Source organism: Callospermophilus lateralis, chromosome 1 (assembly GCF_048772815.1).
Source record: "Callospermophilus lateralis isolate mCalLat2 chromosome 1, mCalLat2.hap1, whole genome shotgun sequence".
NCBI classification, from domain to species: domain Eukaryota; kingdom Metazoa; phylum Chordata; class Mammalia; order Rodentia; family Sciuridae; genus Callospermophilus; species Callospermophilus lateralis.
The window spans coordinates 181,269,212-181,290,445 of NC_135305.1; the positions used below are offsets into that span (position 1 = coordinate 181,269,212).

At 41.8% G+C, this 21,234-nt stretch overlaps 1 protein-coding gene across 6 annotated transcripts in view; it reads left to right on the forward strand.

The window, feature by feature from the left end:
- The window catches only part of Flnb (filamin B), a 145,532-nt gene that overhangs the window by 49,830 nt on the left and 74,468 nt on the right, over nucleotides 1-21,234 (forward strand). For all 6 annotated transcript variants that reach the window (XM_076841327.1, XM_076841344.1, XM_076841372.1 and 3 more), the window contains exons 2-4: nucleotides 10,395-10,643; nucleotides 12,218-12,315; nucleotides 14,825-14,972. In XM_076841327.1, coding sequence (XP_076697442.1) covers nucleotides 10,395-10,643; nucleotides 12,218-12,315; nucleotides 14,825-14,972 — 495 coding nt within the window. The remainder of the gene's footprint in view (nucleotides 1-10,394; nucleotides 10,644-12,217; nucleotides 12,316-14,824; nucleotides 14,973-21,234) is intronic.

The following is a 21,234-nucleotide window of genomic DNA, read 5'->3' on the forward strand; positions in this document are numbered from 1 at the left end:
AAAGAGCCAAAGAGTTTTTTACTCTTTTTTTCACCCTTGAATAAGATCTTTAGCATCTTGTCCTATGGAGACACCAGTTTTCATGTGTAATAATGTTGCCATCTCTTTGTGGAGTGTTTTAGAGCCAATCAGTCTACTTTCTTATTTAAAAGTTTATTTTGTTATCACAAGGCCTGGAGCTCAGTAGGCAGTTAGGAAATTTTCATTGGATGTAAAACCAGAAGATAACAAATTTGAGCCTGGTGTGGTGGCACATGCCTGTGATCCCAGTAGCTCAGGGGGCTGAGGCAGGAGGATCTTGAGTTCAAAGCCAGCCTCAGCAAAAGTGAAGTGCTAAGCAACTTAGTGATACTCTCTCTCTAAAATACAAAATAGGGCTAGGGATGTGGCTCAGAGGTCGAGTTCCCCTGAGTTCAATCCCTGATTACCCGCCGCACTCCTCAAAAAACCAAACCTCAAAGTCAAAACCCAGAAAATAACAAATTGGGCTTTCAAATAGATGAGGCCCCGAATTTCTCTTTTTCAGAGAAGAGCCAGGCTGACAGCATTGGACTCAAAGGATAGCTGTATCTTTTCCTAAGGAGTTGGCTAAGGAGGGGCCCTGTGCCAAGCTGTGAGATACACTAGGGACCTTCTGGATGCAGGACAAGACCATGATCATTAGAGAACCAAGGATTATAGTAGATCAGGCTCCCATTTGCACTTTCTGTGTCTTATGTAATCATTGTATGTACTGTCCTTCCGCTATGTTTTCTCCTGGAGGCTTATGGAGATGAAGGGAATAACTGGGTCAGGTAGAAGTCCAGAGGCCCTGCCTGGGAGTCAGAGAAGTCTGGTTTACCTCTCAAGGACAAAAACTTATTAGTTATAGGATTGTTATTCAGTCTTGTCATCTGCAAAATGAGAGTAATGACTTCTGGATTTATCCCATTGACCTGTTGTGATATAATGTGGATTCAGAGAAATAGCAAGATCTAGGCTCTCCCTATTTGTCACTGGCTTCATCTCTGTAGACCTGTTATTTCATTTGTAAAATGGGATTAACCATAAAAGTTCCTGTGAAGGTTTCAGGAGGGGATGCATGGCACATAAGGCCTGGCTCAAGGGAAGGGTCTGTAATACAGAGCTGTTTTCTTGTTTTTGTTGCTGTTGACAAATTAGGAGTCTTTCCCAGGTCTGATTTCTCCTGCCCTCATTCCTTTCCTCAAGGGCTTCTCTGAGGCTTGCAAGAGCACAGGGCCCCTGGGTGGGCCTGGCTTGTCTCCCAGAGAATGGAGCTGTTTGTCAGGTGAGGTGGCCTCTGCATATGACAAACTGAGTTGGAGTCAAAAGGTCAGGAGGATCTCCATTCACAGCCAGCATTTGTTATTTCAGCTGGACATATTCTCAGAGTGGTCAGTAGCTGGAAGCTGTGAGCCAGAGCCTAAAGGTCACCATGCAGAGGCCTGAGGGGATCCCACTGGGGTTTAACCTAAGCCTCCCAGAGGCTGGATTCTGAGCTCCTCAACTTACTGCTCATGCTCAGGAGTCCTTGGGGGCCTTGTCCTGTTAGTCGCTTAGTATCTGTATGGTAGTAACAGGATGAGTTTGTGTGGGGACCTATAGCTTTGAGGTAAGAACCCGGTTTAGAATGCACTGCTTTGACCATGTTGGAGTGCCTTTTCTTCTTTCTCAAAATCTTTCTAACAAGGTTACAGTCTTTATTCTAATAATTTGAAATTTCCCTATAATAGTAAGTGAAAGGGTACTATAATCTAGGCCCTTTAATATACCCATCTCATTATTTAGTCCTGTGGGGTTTTTTTGTTTGTTTTTTGAGGTGGGTATTGAGGATGAATCCAGGGGCACTCTACCATTGAACTACAACCCAGCCCTTTTTATTTTGAGACAGAGTCTTGCTAAATTGCTGAGGCTGGCCTCAAACTTGATATCCTTCTGCCTCAGCCTCCTGAATTGCTGGGATTACAGGTGTTCACCCTGCTCAGGTCTCACTGTGGCTTTATTGTTGGAGGTAAACTAATTTCTAAAAATTTTCAAAAGTGGCATTGAAAAGAAAACCACTGGGTGATAAAAATGGATTTTTAAAAATTATTTTTATTTGTTTTTTGGTAGAGTTGAACCCAGAGTGTCACACATGCTAGGCAAGGACTGTATTCCTAAGCTATATCCCCAACCCCAAAATAGAACTTTTAAATAAAGTGATGCCTCTTAACCATAAAATAGGGTGTTTGCAAAGCAGTTCATCATCAATCTGTGCTTTGAAAGTTCACCAGACTCTTTATGCCAAAATAAAAATCAGGTATTTATGAAACAGTTGGTTCCAACTATTTCAGGCAAAAATTGTCCAGCAAGTGAGAAACAGAAGGGATAGTTTACAAAATAGGAAATTTGAAGTGTGAGTTTATGCCTAAGGAATGTTTTATGGGCCTATAGTAGAAATCTCAAATTAGAGATTTGGGAATGTTTACTCAATTCTTTTGCAGAGAAATACTGGCCACCCCTTCTCTATGCCTTGCCCAGGACAGACATTACCAATCTGCACAGTAATCTTTCCTGAGCTTCCATTCCACATAACTTTTCGTGGCAGGTGTTGGTAATCCATTTTAGCAGTCTTTCTTGCTGAGTCCAGATGTGGCCTCAAAATCATTCTCAATCCAGCAAAAGGCTTTTCATACCACGTGCCAACACCATGGTGTGTTTTATCATCTCTTGAAAAATTACCAACATAAAGACCTTCTGAATGAACTCCTAAACAGTCTAGTCCAATTGCTCCTTTACAATCCTTGAACAGTTCATGAGCAGGAAAGAGAATCAGAAATCCAGCTGGCCCTGGTTTCCTGGTCTATCCTAATTTTATTGTGGTCTGTGTTTTCTCTTAATGATTGAAATACGCCCATGTGACTAAGATCTTCTAAAGCCCAGGATGTCTTCTTGTTGTAGTTCAACTACCATAATAAAGACGTCTTTTAAAAAGAACAGTGGTGGAAAAAATGTGAAAGGATGGTATTTTTCACCCTCAGGTTGGCATCTGATTCTGGGACCCAGGTTTCTTCCCCTGTCTTGCCAGGCCTCTCCCCAGGCAGGTCATATCGAGGTGTCTGGCTGGCAGTGGTGGAAAGTGTATGGAGAATGCTTGCCCATGACCCAGGGCCCCAAAGTGAGGGCATGCTTCACTTCTGCTCACTGTCCATTGGGACACAGCTGTACCACTGAGAGGCTGGGAATAGTTGTCTAGCTGGAAGCCATGTGCTTGGGAAGAAGGGGAAAAACTATTTCCCCCAGATACACTTCAGTCACTAGGTTGTAAGAATCTGCCTCATTTCCTACTGCCCCTCAATTGGTTTGCGAAGGGCTGACAGAGAAGAGGGGAGAGAAGCTGGTCTGGCCCTCTTTATCCTGCTCAGGGACCTTGGGAATACCTGAGCCAAATTGCACTGTCCATCATCAGCTATGTGAATGGGTTGTTAGACCCTTGGAAATGTGACCCTGGTCCTGGGCGACTGACTGAGATAGATCCTCTTTAACCTAGTCTCAGGGATAGGTTAGGATTCTAGGCATCAGAACTAGATACTCACTGAGGAGAGTGGTTGACTGCCTCCTTGTTGTTCAGGCTGCTCTCTTATTTAGACTAAGCCTGAGGACTACAATCAAGCCACCCATCACCTCCAGGGGGTGGGGGGATCTGAAAGAAGACCGGATGGAGAGAAACTGCAGAGCCAATCTGGCATGTCAGTGGGCACTGGGTCTTGCTGCCCAGAGTCTGGACTAGGTGATTAGAGCTGCAGTGTGGGTTACCTTGGAGCAGCCCTGTATAGGCTACTGCTGCTGCTTCAGGCTCACCCAGCAGCCAAGGCCCACAGGAAGCCCCAGTTGCAAAGTTGCAGAGCTCTACCTTGAATTGCTAAGCTTTCACTTTTTCCTCCTCCCTTTGCTGTCTCAAGGTTGATAAAAGTATGTGGAATCAGTGATAGTAAGAATATTAATAATTAATATCACTAGCACCATGTGAGGATCTGAGGGCTGCAATATTACTGCATTTGGTCCTCTCAGCAGTTCTACACTCATGTTCCAGCATCATCTCAGTTTACAGACAAAGAGAGAGTGGGTGGTGGAGCTGAGCCCATCACCTGCAGAGTCTGTACCTTTTCTGATCTATCTCTCCCTGGCTTCTGTGCTGCCACATGCTGTGTTATAGGTAGGGGCAGCAGGGTTCAGAGATGACCACAGCCTGGAACAGTTTAGATTTCTGTCTGAAGAGACTGTATATTTACTTTTTTTTTTTTTTTTTTTTTTTTGAGATGATTGTCTTGCTATTTTTCCCAGGTTGGACCACTCAAGCTACTTCAGCTTCCCAAGTAGCTGGCACTAGGGAATACACCACCATGCCTGGTTTATTTTTTGCATCTACTTTACAACATGCAGCACTGCCTCTCCTAGGACGCTGGAGGTGAGAAGGTGCCAGGGAGCTGAGTATTTGTTAGCTTGTTCCTCAGAGGGACTTGGTAGCAAAATCAACTAGGTTCCTGATTTTGTGGGGGCTGAACTTTTGCAGAGGAGGCACATGTGCCAGGCAGGTGATTCTTTAACAGTTGTAGGAGGTGCACTGAAGGAGAAGGGCATACACCCTGAAGGGTGCTTTACAGGGCGCCTTTTCTAATTTTGTGGAGTTGGATGAGGTAGAAGAGACATTAACCAGACCAAGAAAAAAGGAGATGGGAAGGGAATTCTGGGCCAAGTGGGCTGCATACCAAGGGTGAAGGGTGAGCTTGGGGCACCATGAAGCTCGGAAGTCAAGGGAGGGCTAAACATCCACCCAAAGGAGCTGCTCGAAGTTCTATACTCTCTTTCAGGAAAGTATGACAAATTATCAGGAGTTCAGTAGCTGGACTTTCTCTGGGTTTCTGTTTGGGGGGGTCTCAGGCCATGTTGGTCTCTTTTCACCATTCAACTCAGAAGTATTCTCCTTGTATAGACCCCACATGTCCCAGGTTTACTGCAATGTGGATCCGCATCCCCTGGGAACAAGAGAGCTCGGCCTATCTAATGAATTGCTTGTCTCAGAGAATTGAAAATAGAACATTTCTTTTTTTTTTTTTTAATTGGTTGTTCAAAACATTATAAAGCTCTTGACATATCATATTTCATACATTAGATTCAAGATGGTTATGAACTCCCAATTTTATCCCAAATACAGATTGCAGAATCACATCGGTTACACATCCACATTTTTACATGAAAATAGAACATTTTAATCATGTAAATTCGTAGCATATTTTCTTTGATTTTCCATAACACTTGGATTATGGCTTCTGGCTTTCTGGCACTAGGGAAGAGTGTTTGGCACAGCAAGTACTTAAATATCAGGTGAATACATGAGGAAAGAGAGAGTACCTACTGTGTGTCCTTCATTGTGCTCAACTCTTGGCATTCTTTGATCTGCCTACTCTTTATAACAATCCCATGAAGTTGTTCACCTTCCTACTTAATAGATGGGGGAGGAGGGGTCATTCTAAATGAAAAACAGTTGAGTTGCTGCTGGTTCTGGAGCCTGTTATTGCAACTACTCTGCCATGCTGCCTCTTGGAGGGTGATGGAGCTGAAGGGACAGGGAGAGAGAGCATGGCATTCTATTCCCAAAAGATCAAATCATAGTGTGGAACATGACTTTGGTGACATGTCCTAGCCACACTGTATTACTCCTTAATTCCTGTAGTCACTCATTGGCTGTTTCTGACCTTTCTATTAGCTGTGTTGTGGCCAAAGATAACCTTTCTTCGTGGGTTACCACCTCAAGGTGAACTTGGTTAATTGTTGACAGCCTTTGGGAACCCTGTGGATAATGCAGTGTTAGATGTGGTGGATTTACAGGTGGTTGCATGGATTGGCCCTGCCTATGGGAATGGAGATCAGAAAGGCCTTCGTCCCCCTTACTCTGGGGAACTGGTTCTCTAAATAGCCGTTTCCAAGATGCTTTTGCAGAGAGACTAAAAAGAGCTGGCTTCTACCTGTAAATACCCCCATTTCGTATATGGAATACATCTTAATGAGGGCTGGAGAACTGATGTGCAGAAATGACAAGTAGCTCAACTGAATTTTCCAGCAATTAAAATTTAAAAACAAACAAACAAACAAACAAAAAACTTCTGACCTCACTTAAAAGCAACACTGGATAATTTAACATAGTTCGAGAGAGAGTGTATGGTTTGAAGATCAGTGTTGTCCGGAACCAGGAATGGTTATGTAGGAATTGCAATTTGGGGTTTGGGAGGAGGAATGAATGCTCAGATTCCAGTTTACTGACATCTGCCCCCACCAGGAGATGGAGCAAGCATGCTGGGTGCTACCTTATTTCTGAAAAAGGCCCTCAAGCAACGCTCAACGTGTAGAGGCGTTTGACTGATTTGACCTTTTCCTCCTTCTACATTTCTTTTTATTTTGGTAGATGGACACAACAGAATTAATTAATTATTTGTAGTGCTGAGGATCGAACCCAGGGCCTCACTCATGCTAGGCAAGTGTTGTACCACTGAGCTACAGCCCAGCCTCTCCGTTTACATTTCTGCTCCATGTTTACAGTCAGTATAAACATTGCTGAGCACACTCAGGTCTGAAAATTCTGTAATCTGTGGTCATGGTTAGACAGTGATTCTGTGATGTTGTGTAGCCTTTTGTTTTCAAGCCTGGGGAGTCTCCTGTTTCCTGTGGATGGGAACTGGGGAGGCCTTTTGGGTAAGTTGCCATTTTTTATTGTTCCAAGAATGTGGTCAGGCATTTGAACTTTCACCTGTCAAAATCACTTTTGGAACAAGGACTGTTTTTCCTCCAGCTTCTTAGAATAGCAGAATGAAGGTATCATTTATCCCAGTGAGACTGTAATGGGGGCTTTCCCATTTGGACACCCACCTTGAATTCATTGGAAACAGAATCCTGGGCATTATGTTTTTCATAAATTTGGCTCAGACTTTAACTGAGTCATATTTCCCCCTCAAATCTTTTTGATTTAAAAAAGATTCTTGTCTCTTTCCTTTAGAGCAGCATGTGTAAGCTAGATAAAAATACAGCAAAACAGCAAACTTGCTTTGTGTTTTGAATTATGCATTAAATCTTCAGGTTTGCTTTTGAAAAGCATTTAACACAAAACTGAGAGGTTTTGAGTTTTGCACTCTGGTGGCTTGTGGCTGGGTGACACACATAAACTTCACTCCCCCACTTTCTCTTTCTCACCCTCCCACTTTTTTTTCAAAGTACTAGGGATTGAACCTAGGGTCACTTAACCACTAAGCTCCATTTGCAGCCCTTTATATTTTTTATTTTGAAACAGGGTCTTGCCAAGTTGTTTAGGGCCTCATTAAATTGTTGAAGGCCTCAAACTTGTGATCCTCCTGCTTCAGCCTCCTCAGTCACTGGAATTACAGATATGCACCACTACACCTTGCCTGCCCACATTTTTGAAGATTATTCTTCAAGCCTTTACCTTGAATAAAGGAAACTGGAATGGAAATTTGACCTGGAAATTCTGATGATCGATAGGTAATAAGTTGGCAATGAATAGCATTTCAAGGACAACCTTGTAACAGGATATATAATCCAAAAATTTTAGTCATGGTCAAGGACTGCCATGAATTAATTGCTCAGATACCAAGTGGAGAGTCCAGGGTTTTCTGTGGACCACTGCTCCTATATTGACTGGAGGACCTTAGAAGCAGGACTGGCCTTGTGTTCACACAACCTGTATGCTCAGAGGGGTCTCCACTTGATTTAATGATGTTGTAGTCTTTAAATTCTCCATGCTTTTTGGGCAAAGGGCCCTGCATTTCCATTTTTTTTTAAACTAGGTACTATGAATTATGTAGATAGTCCTGCTTCAAAGTTATTATTTGACAATTAATTACATAGAAAATTCTTGGATACCTTCACTCTTAGAGTGAAGATTGCTTGAATTTAGTTTGTCTAACCAGCCAGTTCATGATAATCTTTATTTGTCCAATGTACGTGATCAGGTTTTATTATGCCTGAATCTGCAACTGTGAAATTAGTTCTTGGTTTCTGTGGGTTTGGGTGTGGGCTTTTAGAGGATCTTTTGTTGTAAGAGATCCAACAATAACCAGCTTAATTTTTATATTTTTTTATTTATTTGTTTTTAAAACTTATTTTTTAGTTTTAAGTAGACACAGTATCTTTATTTTACATTTATGTGGTGCTGAGGATCGAATATTTTTTATTTTGAGACAGGGTCAGTGCCTCAAGCATGCTAGGCAAGCGCTCTACCCCTGAGCCACAACCCTAGCCCCAACCAGCTTAATTTTTAAAAAGCCCTCAGTCTTTCAGTTTTGAGTGGCACACCATGCACTCCTTAGTGGCATGTGGTTGTAGTTGGGTTTCATTGTGTGCAGTCTGGTGTATGTCTAACCCAGGTGGCTTGTGGTGGGGCACAGGGGTGACTCAAAGATGAAGAAGGATTAGTTACTCTCTACTAGGCATTCCTGGGGCCTGAGGGTAGGAGTCGGGGAAATGGACAGAAGGTCCTGTATTGAGGGAGAGGTCCTTGGCATGTTTACAACACACATGCTGGTGGGAATGTTGTACCACCAACCTTGAGGTTTGTGCCCGAATGATGAACCAGGGTTTGTCTTGCAGGAGGATGGTGTAAAGAGTCTTTACATCAAAGGAATACAGAATACCAAAAGGTCCTGGGGTTCAGAATAAGATATCTTGGGGGAATAGGCCATCTTTGAGCCTGAGAATGGGTTATGGTGGGTGGGTACGGGTGACAAGGGTAAAGCTCACTGGAACTTGTGTAGGTTCTTGTGTTTAAGGAGTTGACTGTGGGGAAGTCAGGACCAGGGAATAAGGACTAGAAAGATGGTGCTGGGTTATGTGAACAGAGACTTAACTTCTTCGATGGCTGTTCAAGATGCTGCAAAAGAGGAGAAGGTTGATGTTTATTGGAAAAGTATAGAGATTTTCCAAGAGATTAGGGTAGGGGGAGATGATACACTGTGCAAACTATACCAAGGGTTTGAAGGAAGATCCCAAGGTGGTTCTACTGTTTTCATCTTGGGGTCCCTGTACAAGGGGGTGGGGTGGATGTTTGGTGGGGAGGGAGATAAGAAACTGAGAGAGAGGGAGATAGAGATATTTAAAGATAATATTTATAATGCTTGAGTTTTTGTTTTTTTTTTATTTCATTTGTATGGGGGATTGAACCCAGGGTTGCCATATCACTGAGATACACCCCAGCTTGGTGGCAGGGTCTCATTAAGTCGCTCAGGTTGGCCTCAAACTTGTGATCCTTCTGCCTCAGCATCCTGAGATGGGACTTCAGGAATGCACTGTTGTACCCAGCTGTTGTTTGAGTTTTGTGGGTGTGGATGGAAGTTGGAAAAAGAACAGAGAACTGGAAGCGCTGGTCAAGGTGTGGTGTTTTGTCAAGCAGAGGGAAGACTAGAAAGGGGCTATGACTTTGGCTTCCCACTTCCCCCCTTGGCTTTGCCCATTTGTGTCATTTTAACTATTAAATTATTTCCTCTTTTGAAAAATTGACTTGTCAATTTTTGTCAAAACTGAAAACACTGAGCATTGGTGAGATTTAAGAGGACTCTGTCCTCTTAAACCTGTAGATAGGAGTATAAATGAAAACAATATTTATAAGGAAAGGATGACTAAGACATAATTAATAGTGAAAAGAAGCATTTAAAAGCTGATTGTAGGGCTGGGGATGCAGCTCATTGAAAAAGCACTTGCTTAACGTGTGAGACCCTGGGTTCCATCCCCAGCACTGCAAAACAGTCAACAGTATAGTATAATATACATTCAGGGCAGCAAACACTGTGACATTAGTGTATACAAGCATACACACAAACAGTCTAGATTGTGACACCAGGTTAGCAGGTGATTTTCTCAGTGATGCCTCCACCTCCTTTTAAAAATTTACTTATGTACCTATCTATTTATTTAAATTTTTAGTTGTAGATGGACACAATACCTTTATTTTATTTATTTAGTTTTATGTGGTGCTGAGGATTGAACCCAGTGCCTCACCTGTGCTAGGCAAGCGCTCTGCCACTGAGCCACAACCTTAGCTTAGATCCCTTTTTATTGTTTATATTTCTGAAATGATTTTTTATAAATTGTAAAAACTTTTTCTTATGAAAAATTTCAAGCATCCCCATAGAGACAATAGTATAGTGCATTCTCATGATCCAGTGGTGCCAGTGAATAACATTTTGGAATCGTATTTCCTCTATTCCCATCCTCAAGTATTTTGATGCAAATCCCAGCATTGTGCCCATTCACTCTCAAATATCTCAGGGGTGAGAACTTTATTCACTCAGGGACATGATTCATGTTTGGGTCACCCAAAAGAATGACCACACCTATGCCTGTCTCCACAGATAGCAAAGCCATTGTGGATGGGAACCTGAAGCTCATCTTGGGCCTGGTGTGGACGCTGATTCTCCACTATTCCATCTCCATGCCCGTGTGGGAGGATGAAGGGGATGACGATGCCAAGAAGCAGACACCAAAGCAGAGGCTTTTGGGATGGATTCAGAACAAGATCCCCTACTTGCCCATCACCAACTTCAACCAGAACTGGCAAGATGGCAAAGCCCTGGGAGCCCTGGTAGACAGCTGTGCTCCGGGTAAGTACCCTGTCTGCCTAAATCATCTCTTGGGATGGGAGTCATTGGGCCCTAAACTTCTGGGTTGGCCTCAAGCTTAGCTATAACTGGTGTGTGTCTCCTGGCTTTAGCCTACTGTGTGACAAATAATGGAACTAAAAATGACTGTTCACCCTTCCAGTGGCAGATGTTCTAGGTGTGTCCACAGATATGTTGGAGCATTGAATCTAGTCGTCTAAATTCCCAGCAAAGGCCTCAGTGCTTATGCTTGGAGCAGACCGTGGGTTTAGCTTTCAGATTCCGAAGTCCTATGTCTTCCCAATTGGTGCCTGGTTTCTGGATGGCTTTGGCAGAAATATGTAACCCTCTTAGGTGGCTTGGCATGAAAATTTAAAAACTTCCATAGAGTGGAAAGTTCTTGTTTTTATTAACCACTGGTTTGACTATATATGGCTTTTTTCACTCCTTTCTTTCTGTATTGCTGTGGAATAGTGCTTGATCAGGATCCAGTTGGAGTCTTTTCCACCCTTGATGGGCTCTTTTCTGAGTGGTTCGGTGTACACCAAGATTGTAATTATCCTCACTGGAAGGGTTTAGATTGATGGATAGAGTTTACCGCCCTACACTCAATAGAAAAATCAGAGCCAGTGTTTACATGCACCCCTTAAAATTGTTTTTAATAATAAAAAAAACTACTCTGATAATTATATTTTCCATTTACTGAGTGATCTGTATATGCTGGGCACATTAGATTTTTGTTTGTTTTACAATCTTGGTGTACACTGAGCCACTCAGAAAAGAGTCACCAGGGATAACCCAGGGGTATTCTACCACTAAGCTACATCCCCAGTCCTTTTTATTTTCATTTTGAGGCAGGTTTTCACAAAGTTGCTCAGGCTGGCCTCGAACTTGTTGTCCTCCTGTCACGGCTTCCTGAGATTCTGGGATTACTCTGCACCCAACTCACATTAGTATCTAATAAGGTAGTATCTAATAAGGTAGCAGTCCTAAATACAACCAAAGGAGTACTAGCTAGTGTCCTTTGAGTAAAGGAGGAGGGCTGATCAAGCTGCATTCTTCCTTGAGAGCCCATAACGTGGTATCATTCAGGAAGAACTTGAAGCACAGCATTAGTTCATCTCCCACTGCCCTCTTCTTCCATTCATTTAAAAACAGAACTTAGGATGCCTCTTCCCAATTTCAATCTGAGAATTTTTACTCCAGTCCTATACTTCTTGTGTTTATAAAGACTTTGAACCACACAGATGCTAGTTCTGTCTTTTTCAGCTCTATCCAGGAATAGGATCAAAAGAATTTCTCCCTGCAAAAGTCATGAAGCCCACATAATCTTATTGACTTTGTCATAGCAGATCTTCAAGGAATGGGGAGCCCCTGTCTTAAAGCGGGAACATAGCGGCCTAAAGGAGAAGCCTCTGCTAATGTAGAAGAGTGTGATCCTTAAAATATAGAATTCATTGAGATTTTAGTGGAAATTTTTTTCTTGAGTTAAGAGAGTAAATGGGTTTAATTTTAGACACGTGGCTTCTTTTAGTCTCTTGGATCTGTTCTGCTAAAAGCATATTTTGTGTTAACAGGTCTGTGCCCAGACTGGGAGTCCTGGGATCCAAGGAAGCCTGTGGATAATGCCCGAGAAGCCATGCAGCAGGCAGATGACTGGCTGGGTGTCCCACAGGTATAAACACACGTGCCATGTCCCATGAACCTGCCCCATCCATTTATTTCTGCCACTCTGGATACCTTTCTGGGTCATAGGGGAAGTCTGATCTTGGCATTCAGCCTTCCAAGAACATGGCCTTTGGCCCTCTCCCACCTCCCTAAGTTTACTCATAATAAATAATAGATTCTCGTGGATTTAGGTGCTTTTGGATCACCCAAAAATCTTATGTCACTCTTCTTTGTCACATGCTGGTAAACTTTGTTTTTCTTTTACTTTTTCCTTGTGTGTGTGTATGTGATATGATAATCAGTATTTATTACTAGGCAAGTATTACTGTACAGAAAAAAAATTATTCATCTGAAAGATAAGAGGTAAAGAATCCTCTGTTGCAGACCTGGAAGGGTGAGTCTGGGTGGGATGGCTGGGCAGAAAGAGCTCAGGTGGAGTCTGCTTACGTTTTTCCCCGATGTTGTTTTTCGTCACCATTTTCAGAGCAGTTCAGGGCTGCTGGAACCTCATGGACCTCACCAACTGGGAGCATTCTGTATCCATGTTTGTCCTCAGCTACATGCACAGCCAGTGTGGCCTGCGGTGTCCAGCTTGGGCCAGAACAGACACCATCTCAGCCTCGGTGTCCATAGGGCTAATTGTCACCTGGACTTCCTTTCCCTATCTCCAAATTTTCTACTTTTTTTGCTCCAAATACTTTAAAGGCAGTCTTTAAGCCCCAAGTAGCAAATGAGGACCTTAGCTATTAGGTTGAATCATAAAAAATTGCTAGTATTCAATCATCTTTTACCTATATAAAAGAAAAACAATTTCAATCTGATATTTTAGGGAAAGTCATAGGACTTAGACTTTTTTTTTCCCCATGAGTGGCAGGGGGGTTACTAGGGATTGAACTCAGGATCACTCAACCACTGAGCCACATCCCCTATTTTGTATTTTATTTAGAGACAGGATCTCACTAAGTTGCTTAGTGCCTCACCAGTGTTGAGGCTAGCTTTGAACTCAAGATTCTCCTGTCTCAGCCTCCCTAGCCACTGGGATTATACGCATGCAACACCATACTAACAGGACTTAGAACTTTTAAAAACACTATAAACAGGGATAACTCACTATTAATGGGAATTGTAGAAGAATTTGTATTGCCCAGGAATAACAAAAGAACTTGAAAACAGACTAAGATACCATCTATGATAGCCACATTGCTTAGCTGATGTCCATTCTTCCTAGCAGGGAGAAAATCCAGTGTTTCTTTTTAAAAAAACTACCTTTGATAGTTAAGCAACCATGACTGTCATGGTCAAAGTCCTGATCAAAGAGAAGTTGTAGATAGTTGGTACTGCGCTGCTGAGGACCTCATTGTAGGCTCCACTAAGGTCTGAGTTGGTGTTCAGAGCTGATTTCAGTGTATTTTGTAACAGGATTCCTAGGAAGGTAGAAAAACTTGCCTATTTCCTTGGTTTGGTTTTGGAATCATGTCTGTGCTACATGACCCATTTCTTGGCTCACCCACCCTCAGGAAGTGGTGTGGTATGTTTTTCATCTCCTTTTAAACCTAAAACCATCTCCTTTTGACGTTCATATGATGTTAGCACTGTAAAGTTTTAAAGGAGCTGCTGGGGAGAAATGCCAAACCTGTGCACATCAATTTTATATGGAATGTATTACAGGCCACTGTTGAAACCCAAAGAGCTATTTTGTTCTTGCAGACTAATCATCAGAATGTTTTCCTTTGTTGCTTTTTATGTCAGGGAGGGGGAAGTTGAATACATCGGTTTATAGCGGTTGGGTAACCTGGGTCAGGAGACCAAGCCTTCCCTTTGTTTAAGGAGTGGTGGCTTACCCGCTCAGCACCATTGTTGGGGACAGGGAGCATTTGGCATGCTGTTAGGTCTGGATCAGTGGTGGAACTGAGGCTTTTAACATCTTCATGGAGGTCACCTGTCCAATGTGGATCTAATCTTAAGCTGAGTGTCAGGAGAAATTCACCCACTCCCCATTTTATTTTTTAATGACTCCTGGTAGATTGAGACCACATATCTAATATGCCCCTGTATTGTCTCCTACTGATTTTGTTTATTTTTATTAGTAGAGTTAATAGAGATGTAGAGAGTGGATTTATAAGTAAAATGCTATTTTATCTATGTACTTTTTAAAATGGTATTTTTTAATCCTATGTGTTTCCTTCTTTCTTCTTCCTCCTGTTTGCCATAGCTTATTGCTTTATCTTTTTTTGGAAAGTTTGACCAGGGAAGAGAGAGGAGTCTTATTTTAGGAGGGAAGAGAATGAATCTCTGGAAATTATGTGGAGAATTTTCTGGAAAAGATCCCCCCAGCTTTATCCTCTAAGAGGTTAAAAACGCCAATCTGGGCATTTTGGTTTAATGTATTTCACTTCAGTGAGAAGCTGACTCAATTTCTTAGCATTTGTAGCATTTGGTTTAAGAGCTATTTGCAAAATTTTCAGTGGTTGCCAAGTGAGACATTCTGGGTATTCATCTGCCATGTTTTTTTCTAGGTCATCACTCCTGAAGAAATTATTCACCCGGATGTGGATGAACACTCAGTGATGACTTACCTGTCCCAGTTCCCCAAAGCCAAGCTCAAACCAGGAGCTCCTCTTAAACCCAAACTCAACCCAAAGAAAGCCAGGGCCTATGGCAGAGGTAAGAGCTGGTCCTTTTGGCTTTGAGGCTTGTCCTCTGGTATTGGGGATTGTTATGTGGTTTTTCCAGGAATGTTCTGAATGAAGACGATAGGACAGGCTTAATCTTTCTAGATATCCTAGGCCTTCTTTGTTACGTGCCTTTTTTCCTTTTATCCTAGAGATCCATTATTTCTGACCATCTTATGATAGAGAATGAAGAGTTTGCTGCTTTGTGATGTTATTGTAGTGACCCTGCAACAGAGAAAGGGCCATTGCTCCCATTTTCAGAAGAGAAATCAGAGCCTGTCCACAAGGAGTGGGGATAGGTCTTGCCTCAGGTCACTCATCACTGATGGGGGCAGGCAAGAGCTTGAGTCATCTGACCCTTGATTCATTTCTCCCGTTATGCAAAAATGGCCTCAGGTTTCCAGATGGGATGGGAGTTATTGTTAACCCCTGGCAGAAACTTCCTTATTGAGACATCCTGTTTATGAGACTCGGAGGCATCTACAGGACAGAGTGTTGCTCAGAACAAGATACTGGATTGAAGCCATTTCAAGGTATTTGGTGCCCTGGTTGGCACCTGGCTTCAAGTACACTAACTTTGAAAAGAGAACAGTTGTGTGACTGTACAGTTTGATTTTTGGTAAGGATCGGCACAGTGAGATACAACTTTCTCTCTTTTCTATGCAGAAGAGAAGAAGTGTGTTTTATTAATTTTCATAATTGCAGTCGGGATAATATTTATACACACTATATCCTATATAACCCATACCAGAATTAATAATTGTTACCATTCTAACTGAAGAGTTTTCTTTTTGCCTTTGTGTTTACATTTATTTGTGTCTTTCTATGTGTGCACTTGTTCAATTAGTAAAAAGTAAGCTGGGCATGGTGGTGCAATCCTATAATCCCAGCAACTTGGGAAGCTAAGGCAGAAGAATCATGAATTTGATGCCAGTCTTAGTAACTTAGTGAGATCCTGCCTCAAAATAAAAAGAGCTGGGGATGCAGCTCAGTGGCAGAGTACCGAGGGGTTCAGGAGTTCACCCTGGTACCTGAGACCAAAAAAAAAAAAAAGATGCAGGTATAGTGACATTTCACATCTCAATTCATCAGTAAGCCTCTCCTCAGAATAAGATGGCCTCTTATTTAATCACAGGATTCATTATCACATATAAGAAAATTGACCATAATTTCACATCATCTGATATCTGGTTTGTATTCAAATTCTCCTGAAAATTTTTCTATTATAATAGACAACCTTACATATCAAGATTTGATTGAGGTTTATATGCTACATTTGTTTGTTATTCCTCTTTAGACTCTTTAAATATAGAATAATTTCCCCAAACTTTTTTTTTTTTTTTTTGGTAGTATTGGCTTTTTGCAGAGTTCCAGGCATGTGTCTCACAGGATGTCCTGTAAACACATTCCCTTTGAGTAAAGTGTTTTCCCTGTAGGCATCAGCTAAGCCTTAAGATGACACATGTCAGACCAGAGATGTTGACCAGGTGTTGTTCTCGCTTTCAGTGGCTGGGTCTTCTCATGGGTCTTTTTGGGCACGTTTTAGACTCATGGAAAGCCTAGTAATGCTGGTGAGGATGCACTTGCCACTCTCTGGCATTGAAGTGGGGTCTATGCAATGATTTGTGTTTGTAGGAACTGGGGACTTTGTTGGAAGTCCTCCTTCCATTTGTACTTACTCAAAGTTGGCATGCTCGTGTTGTTTTCTCTGAACCATAATTGGAATGAGGGGATCCCTGAGTTTGAAGACTGTGCTTCTTTGTAATGGCATAAAAGCTGCAAAAACAAATCCCTGGTCAACAAAATTGACCAAACTCCTTGAATCTAATCAAGACATAAAATGCTTGTTTGTAATAATCTTATCACTGGCTGTCCCATTCCCTCATTGTTAAATGTGACACGGCTTCCTTTCACAGTGCTGTTTTCTAGAATGTGACCATTCACTCTGGTTCAGGAATGTGGCTGGTCGTTGCCATTTCCTCCTTCTGTCTCTTTGTAAGTGTTGGAGACAGGAGGAGGAAACAAACCTTTATTTCTTTATATATGTGTAGCTTTTTGTATTTTAGAAATCATGGTAGAGTGTTCTCTCCTCCTGGTAACCTCTTTTTTACTTTTTGTCTCTGTGAATTTGCATAGGTACCTCATAGAAATGGAGTCACACAATATCTGTGCTTTTGTGTCTGGCTTACTTCTCCTAGGATGTATTTTTAGTGTTCACATTGTCACATGGATCAGAATTTTATGGCTGAATATTCTGTTCCATGCATGTGCCACATTTTGTGTATGTATTTGTCTGTTGGTAGATGTTTGAGTTGTTTCTATCTCCCAGCTCTTGTGAATAGTGCTACCATGAAAATGGGTGTGCAAGTATCTGAATCCCTTCTTTTAATTCCACAGTGGACTTGCTGGCCCACCTGGCAATCTGGTTAACTTCTTTCCCCTTTTAAACTAGGACAGCAAAATGGTCATTTTAGGTGACAGGGCCACAATGTGAGGCTTCATAGATGGGGCCTTGAGACATTATCCTTATTCCATGGTGAAATGAAAGCCAAGGCTGGTTTTGTGCTCTCTCCTAGGTGGCTACATTGCTTTGTTTCTCTACCTGAGCCTAGGAATTGAGAATATTCCATCTGGTTTATAAAGGGTTGAGGGATTTACTCCCCCCCCCCTCTTTTGGATGTTGAATAGATTCTTGTGGCCAGTGAGTTAGCATTTGCAGATCCAGTCATTGAGCTCTGACTTGCCTAGTTTGTGTTGAGGGGGAGGTGAACCCCAGAGCCACAAAAAAGTTTTTGTGTGGTGGGCTCCCTTGCTGGCTTAGGTTTGTTGGAAGCATCCATCCATGAGCTCAGCAGAAACCTTTTCCAAAAATCTCTGTTCTATATGAAGCCTTTACTGCCTAGCAAGTCTTAAACACCCTTCCATTGGAGCAATCAAAGGAACCAGCTGTTTCTCAGCTTGGTGAGCCCAACTCCACAGGAGTTTATGGAGTGTGGGGCTGTGGTTCAACCTCCCAACCAACCATGGTTAGCTAGGGCCCCCCGAGCCCAACCAAGCCTTGATAAGATGCAGTAAGTTGGTGTTTAGGCTGTTGGAGTTAGATGAAGTAGATGTTTATCAATGTTGTAGGTGCATGTTTAAATTTATTTGTTAAGTGTTACCCAATCATCATGTAAATTTTAAGCAAAATGAAAAACCCATAGTAAACATAAAGTTAAATCCCACTTCCTAGTTGCCCATTCTTTTCCTTCCACCAAAGTCTGAGGCATTTCTTTCTATCCTTTTTGTTTGTGTGTGCTGCATGAGTTCTGGTTGTGATTTCTTCACTTTGGTTTTTTTTGGGGGGTGGGGGAGTACCAGGGATTGAACTCAGGGGGGCACTCAACCACTCAGTCATATCCCCAGACCTATTTTGTATTTTATTTAGAGACAGGGACTCACTGAGTTGCTTAGCACCTCGCTTTTGCAGAGGCTCAGCTTCCAGGGTTGTTGGCATTATAGGTGTGTGCTTCTGTACCCGGGTCACTTTGCATTTTTTACCTAACAGTATGAGGTCTTTATCCAAAATATTGTAACAAATGACCCAGTGTCTTAAACAGATTGGTATGAAGGATTAAAAAAAAAAAAAAATAGGGACATTAAGAGAGTAAATGAAATTTAAGAAATTATACGAACTTTATTTGGTTCCAAACTGACTGTTAGAAAGCTTCATGAAATTTATAAGATAATGGGAAACTTGAATTCCAACTGAATATTTGAAGATATTAAGGATTATTTATTATTTATTGTTATTTATTATTTATTGTTAATGTTTTTGATGTGATGTTGGTCTTGAGGTTTTATTTTTGTTTTCTGATTGTCTGTTTGTTTGTGGTGCAGGCCCTCACCAAGGCTAGGCAAGTGCTCTGCAACTGAGCTACACCCCCAGCCCTGGTACTGACTATTTACTAACAGTGTTTTTCTAAAGACACAGTGAATGTTCATAGTTGAAACCTGAGGTCCACAGCTGGTGTTAAAAATAACTCAGAAGGAGGAAAGAGGTCAGGGTGAAAGTGAAAGAGGTCTGGAGTTGATAGTTGTTCCATGGGGCTCACTGGACAGTTCTCTCTACAGCTGTGTAGGCTTGGAATTCTCCATAATAAAACGTTTTAAAAATTTAACTTTAAATTATTGCTTCTGGGTAGAGGAAGCAGGACTTTTTCTAGTTCTTCTTGCTAAGAACCACTAAATATCCTGGGTGTCAAATGTTAAGACAAAACCTGAGTAGACTCTGAAGGAGGACAAGTTGGGGTAGCTAAGGCCTGGACCCAAGGAGGGACACAATAGTGAGCTTTTTGGGTTTTCTTCAGCTTTGTCTATCCCAAACTTGGGGCTGAAGAAGATGATAAACACCAAAAACCCCAACAGAAGTCTGCTCTCTGTAGCCCAAAGACCAGGAAAGGGCCTAGTAGGGCAAAATGCTTTATACCATAGCTGCTGTCTCTACTCCAGCCAAACACCATGGAAAAATCAGTGCCCTGCCTCTTACACATGTAAAAGCACTTGGAGAGCCTAGAGTTTTACCACTCTAGAGAGAAGGAAGCAATGATGTCAGTAGAAGCCAGGTGAGGAGCAATAATGAGACACCCTGTCCCCTTTCAGCCCCTTGTGGAGGCCTTGTGGAGAGCTGGAACTCCCACCACCACCCACCAGAAAGAGCAGCCCAGAAAGGTGAGGCCTTGAGGATGAGCAGAGTTTGAATGGAGATCCCCAAAGGCAGCAACAAGGTGTGCACCTCCCCTCCCCTGCTGGAATGGAAGTAAAAGGCCAGTTTGTAAGCAGAAAGTTTATGGTTTATGTAAGATTCAGAATCTAGATATCCAAAGTATCAAGATTTCAGTTAAAAAAAAAAATCACTTGTCATAGAAGAGCCAGGAAGATCTCAAGCTAAATGAAAAAGATAAAACTGAGTTGATAAAGACCTTAGAGTTATCTGATGAAGATTTTTAAAGTGGCCATTTTAAAGAAGACTTCAACCAGCTATTATGGACATTCTGGAAACAAATGAAAAAAAGTGAACAATCTCAACCAAGAAATAGAATGCCCTAATAAGAAATAGAAGACATAAAGAATGGGAAGCTGTTCATAAAGCTGTACATAAAGAGGAAGCTGGGCATTGTGGCACATGCTTGTAATCCCAATGACTCAGGACGCTGAGGCAGGAGATCACAAGTTTGAGGCCAACCTCAGCAAATTAGTGAGACTCTGTCTCAAAATTAAAAATAAAAAGGGCTGGGGATGTAGCTCAGTGGTAAAGTGCCCCTGAATTCAGTCCCTGATACCAAATAAATAAACAGCCAGATGGAAATTTTACAGCTGAAAAGTATAATAAAATGAAATAAAAACTCATGTGATTGGGCTCAGTGGTAGCATGGGTGAGGCACTGGGTTCGATCCTCAGCATCACGTAAAAAAATAAATAAATGTTATAAAAAAAGTTAAAAATAGCAGAATGGAAGGACAGAAAAGAGAACCACTGAACTGGAAGATGGAAAAAAAGATATTACCCAGTCCAAAAAAGAGAAAGTACATAGCCTCAGGGACCTGTGGGATTATCACAAAACATCTAATGTTCATGTTAGAGGAGACCCAGAAGGAGAATAAAAAGAGAGTAAAACTCAAAAACTACTCAAAAAATAATTATACATATATAATTTTAAAAAATTAAAAAAAATTTTTTTTTGGTACCAGGGATTAAACTCAGTTGCACTTAACCACTGAGCCACATACCCAGCCTGTTTTTATATTTTATTTAGAGATGGGGTCTCACTTAGTTGCTTAGCACTTCGCTTTTGCTGAGGCTGGCTTTGAATTTGTGATCCTCCTGCCTTAGCCTCCCTAGCCACTGGGATTACAGGCTTTGCACCACCATGCCTGACTTGAAGAAATAATATTTGACTGAAGACTTTCTTAAGAAGTTGACCGAACCTCAGACAGGGAAAATATTACACACACACACACCAAAAAAAAAAAGACCAAGAAACATCTCACAAAACTAAGACAATATGTTTATTATTTGGTACTGGGGATTGATCCAGGAGTGCCCCACCACTGAGCCACATACCCTTTTTATTTTTTATTTAGAGACAGGGTCTTACTGAGTTGCTTAGGGCCTTGCTATGTTGCTGAGACTGGCTTTGAACTCATGATCCTTCTACCTTAGTTCCCCAGGTTGTCAGGATTGTGGATGTGTGCCACCATGCCAACAATACAGAA